The sequence below is a fragment of the Gossypium arboreum genome, chromosome 6, assembly GCF_025698485.1.
Source record: "Gossypium arboreum isolate Shixiya-1 chromosome 6, ASM2569848v2, whole genome shotgun sequence".
Classification (NCBI taxonomy): domain Eukaryota; kingdom Viridiplantae; phylum Streptophyta; class Magnoliopsida; order Malvales; family Malvaceae; genus Gossypium; species Gossypium arboreum.
In genome coordinates, this window is record NC_069075.1 from 12,966,833 (window position 1) to 12,971,616 (window position 4,784).

The 4,784-nt window shown below is 35.1% G+C and overlaps 1 protein-coding gene across 1 annotated transcript; it reads right to left on the reverse strand.

The window, feature by feature from the left end:
* Positions 1–315: 315 nt before the first annotated feature.
* On the reverse strand, positions 316–1,736 carry LOC108485041 (probable F-box protein At4g22030). The gene has a single exon (XM_017788900.2). The coding sequence runs from the start codon at positions 1,653–1,655 to the stop codon at positions 429–431; it is 1,227 nt and encodes a 408-aa protein (XP_017644389.1). The 5' UTR covers positions 1,656–1,736; the 3' UTR covers positions 316–428.
* Positions 1,737–4,784: the final 3,048 nt, after the last annotated feature.

Below are 4,784 nucleotides of genomic sequence, written 5' to 3' on the forward strand. Positions count from 1 at the left end.
TGTTGATGTAAAATATACTATGCAAGTTGCAAAATTTAAAGGTCGAAAGAAGTAAAAATTTAAATAAAATATTAAAATAACTTTTTGTAAAATTGAAGAGACAAATAAATAATTGTTACAAAATAAAAAAAAAATTTATGTCTTACATCATGGTAGTTCAGGATGAATATAAAACTCCACTTTTTTTAAATCAATTTGATCATCTTATCTTTGCAAGATGAAAATAAAACTTCATATGAATTCAAACTATGACTTCATGTTCTGAGTTCTAATAACCAGTTTTTTGTCAATACTCAACAAAGATGTTCATTTGATCAAGTAACTGTTAAAATTATGTTTGAATGGTTACGTATACATATATACATACAAAAGAATCATTTCTAAGATGTACAAAAAAATAAAGAATCATTTATAAGCTTATATATCAATCAAAATAGTTTGCTTGCAAATTCTTCACTGCATTCTGCAATTGCTGCAAGTTGCTTAAGTTCTGATAGGCTCCTCCCTAGCTGCAAAGCCACCTTCATTTCAAGGATTTCTCCATTTTCTCTTCTCTCAACATCTTTCTCATTGATATTTGACATTATGTTCTCTTCAATCAGCTTAAAGAATCCGGCATTACCTCGATACATCTCGAACACCATTCCGACCTGGCCGCCATGTTCCAACGAGTTCACCGTGGTAGCTACTGCACCTGCTACGACTCCCATCATCACAGGCCATGAACAATCAGTAGTGCCCACGAAGGAAGATCCCAAGGCCCCTAAAATGGTTAACAAGGGACCTGATATTGCCAACATTTTATTAAGTTTCAATGCTTTGCTACCCAAATCTATATACTCAGCCAAATCTTTCTGCTTCAAAACTCTAACAACTTGCCTCATTTCTTCCTCTAGCTTTCTGGTCCAACCATTGTTTCCCTCTATTTTCCCAACAAATCCTTGTTTTGACCTTTGTTTTGGCCACCACCTTGCTGGTTCAACTTTTGAAGGGAATTTTTCAAGCATAGGACCCAGTAAAGGAAGTGGATATGCCTTAGCAAGAGCTAAAACTTTCTCCATTGCTTCATTAACATCATTTATATCTGGTTTGCCAAGAGCTAATGTCGTTTCAATTTGAACACGAAGCTGCTTGAACAATCTCGCAGCATTTCTTTGTTCTTCTGCAAGTTGGGATGGTTGAATCTTGTTCATAACCAACAACAATCCCGTGGCTGCTACGTAAAGCACAATGGAAGATAGCTTAAATGCCATCAAAGGTGACCCTTCAGCAGCTAAAGCGGCTAGCCCGGCCATGGTGGCACCACTGAGGGTCATGGCGTTGATGGAAGTCAAAAGGAGGCCATTCCAATTATCACGCTGCTCTCCAATGTTCTTATGCATCTCCACTCTATCTGCAACAGCCTCCATGATCGCATAAAGCTTGGCAATCACCTGAGGATCATCAGATGATTTGGTGTCATGTCTAGCAATAGGATAACCGGTTCTCGTTTCCATTTCGTCAACTAAATATCTGCTAGAGAGCTTCGGGTGAGAGACTACACCAAGGTGGACCCTTGGTGCGTTAACTCTCGCACCAACTATTTCACGACGATAGCGCAAGGAAGGCAAACTTTTTGACAACAACAGGCTGCTTGAAACTTGAATGCCTGCCATGGCTTGTTTAAGTTTAATCTAAGAGCACCAAAGTGAATTGGGTTTTAATAGGAATGAATTCTATATATATGTAGATATGGTCTAATCGTTGAAACTTGAACATTTGAACAAGATTTATGGGCTTCCTTCGCTGACTTTCAACGGTAATAACGAGTAACAGATGTTGAAACAGACAACAGCATGGGAGCTGACCATGGCTGTCTTTTGTCTTAACTTCAACCCCAATGCCAAAACTGCTACATAGATTGAAGAAAACAAGACCATATATAACCAAAACTTTTATTTTTGTTTAATGATAATTTAGTCAAATTATTCATGTGTACACTATAAATTAATTCTCCCCCAAGAGCAATATCTGGGAATTAGAAATTCTGCAAAAATCCTAACCACATTTTCGTGTTAAAAATAAACTTCGTTGAAACTACTAGAAGTCATGTATTAAAGTATGTGAAACGTGCTTACCAAAAATAAATAAATTACAGTACTTAAGCATTTTAAAACCATTTCATTAATTTTTTTTGTTGACTAATTATTTCGTTAATTAATACAGTCGAGGTATGGAAAATGTCAGTATATCACTTCTCAGCGAAATCATTCTTTCTCTACTAGTGTTATCGAATCTTACGAAATCTTTTGCTGAGGGTAGCTGAGGGTATAAGCAAGTGATCTATATCCAAAAAGTCCCATAAGTCCTCAAGGTTTCGTCACCTTCCGATGCACCTCCATATCTTCAAACACACAATAAGTGCCTACCAATCGGTGTAATTCCAACATAACAACACCACATACTCGCAACACGAATCCTACAAACATATAAAGTGATATATGTATTAAACTGAAACATAAAATATCAAACGCTAAAATTCATAAATTTTGTATTACATCTTGATGAAAAGTATAATAATTTTTCTAATTAACATATTACTGATGTTTAAAGGACTATAAGAATATGCTAACTCGAAATCAAAGGTTTAACGCCAATGACATAGGTGGAAAACTAAAGTTAACTTTAGCGGGAACTCCAATGGCAATGAGTTAGAAGTATATAAAAAAAAAAACCTTAATGGTTGTACAGAATATAACCAAAACAATTGTCAATCAATATTTATGTCACAAAGTAGATGTTGACATAATCAACGTTTAAACCTTGTTGACAAAGTGCATATTCATATTAGAAGATTTAGATTAAGCAGTAATAAATTTTACAAAACACATCAAAACATCTTACATAATAAATCATAGTTATGTATAAACAATTAATTGAATATAAAAATATATCCAAAGATCAAATCTCGAAATGAAATCACATTCTAAATTCATATCAAATCATATAATTTGCGTACATAATGCAGCTGAGTTTGGATGAGATCTTTTTCCTTATTAAATTAAAATCTTTTTATCGGGTGAAGGTAAGGAAAGATGAGGTGGATTTATTGGAAGCGCAATGGTGGGACTACCCCTCGGTTATGTTTGCCTTCCAGCTCCAGGCAGGGTTCTAGAGTGGGTATCAAATGGTCAGCTTCGTCCTTTGGAGCAGCAAAATTCAATGTCAACAGCGCTGCTCGACGAAAACTAGGTTTGGCTGGCTTCGGTGGAGCGTTGAGGGATCACTTCGGGAAAATATTGATGTTATTCTCAAGATCTCTTAGTATTATGGACTCTAATGAGCCTGAACTCAAGGCCATTGTGATGGCATTGCAAATTTATGCTTGTTCTCGGTGGAGAAATTTGTTCAGTTTGATTGTGGAATTGAACTCTCGAACGGTTATTTCATGGTGGTTTAATCACACTAATCGACCTCGGAAATTTTGGGTCGACCTATATAAAACTATTGATGCCATTTGTTTAAAGCTAAACTGTGTGGCGTTTGATAATGTCTTCAGAGAAGCAAACAATCTTGTGGATGCCCTCGTCAAAGGTGACACTGGTCGAAATTCTTTACTCCAAGTATGCTAGCTCGGGGGTGGCTAATGGATTATATTTAGGTGAATTTGTCTCTTTGGCATGTTCCTTGGTCTGGTTGTTTGTTTTTATAGTTCCCTTTGTAACACCCTATACCTGACTTGCTCGTCAGATTCGAGATAACGAGATGTCACATTCGTTACTAGGGAAACTACAATTTCATTCACATATTGAATAAACAAGCCATTATATTTCAAACTAATTTAAATGCATTATTTAAATAAATAAGGGTTATAAACGAACTTATGAAAGCTCTCATATTAATCTGATGATGAATGAGGGGTTTAAATGTAAAATAATCAAAACAGGGCTGTGCTGTCACAACACTGATGATTAATGTCGTGACCCCCAATGCAAAAGTCTGATGTTGCGACATCATATAGAATGTGTCATGACCTTGAAAACAGAATCCCGACATCGTGACTTCAATAAGGAAACATCGCGACCTTGAAGGTAGGGGTAACTCAATATCGTAACTTCAACAAGGGAGAGCCATGACTATGAAGACAGAAGCTCAATATCGCAATACTAAAAGGGAGTGTCGAGATCTTCAATTTTCCTCAAGTTGCATCTTTCAACTCAAACCTACAAATCACACCACTCAAATGGTCTAAATGACCCAAAATCTAACTCAACTCATCTTAAAAAAAATGATCATATTTATATTTCCATCCAATTGAATCTCAACATCATACATATACTAAATGAGCATATACACCCTTGTTTTACTAACTTTGATCATGACCATGCTATTTAGTAAATATATTGTCATTTACAAAATGTAACATTCTTACCATTTGCACCAAAACATCCAAAATAGACCTTAATATCAATTCATGACCTTAGGTACATGTCAATTTTCATAAAATAAAATAAAACTTATATGAACTTTGTTGAGTCGAGAGTGAGTTTTGGACTCTGTTTTACTCCTCAAGACCTCGAGATTTAACGATATCTGCGCACTAAAATAAACAAACCGTACTTTGAGCAATAGGGTTCAGTGGTACTTTCATAATTTAAATAAATAATCAATAGAAACAAGATATAATACAATCAATATATGATTCATCTATCAATTAAATCATTTCACATTTCATGTCTCAAGTGCATAACCGATATAAAATTCCATTTGAAATTTCATACATTAACACTTAATTTCTTTTATCA

Coding starts and splice junctions, on each gene's coding strand:
- LOC108485041 (XM_017788900.2), bottom strand. CDS start 1,655: ATGGCAGGCATTCAAGTTTCAAGCAGCCTGTTGTTGTCAAAAAGTTTG.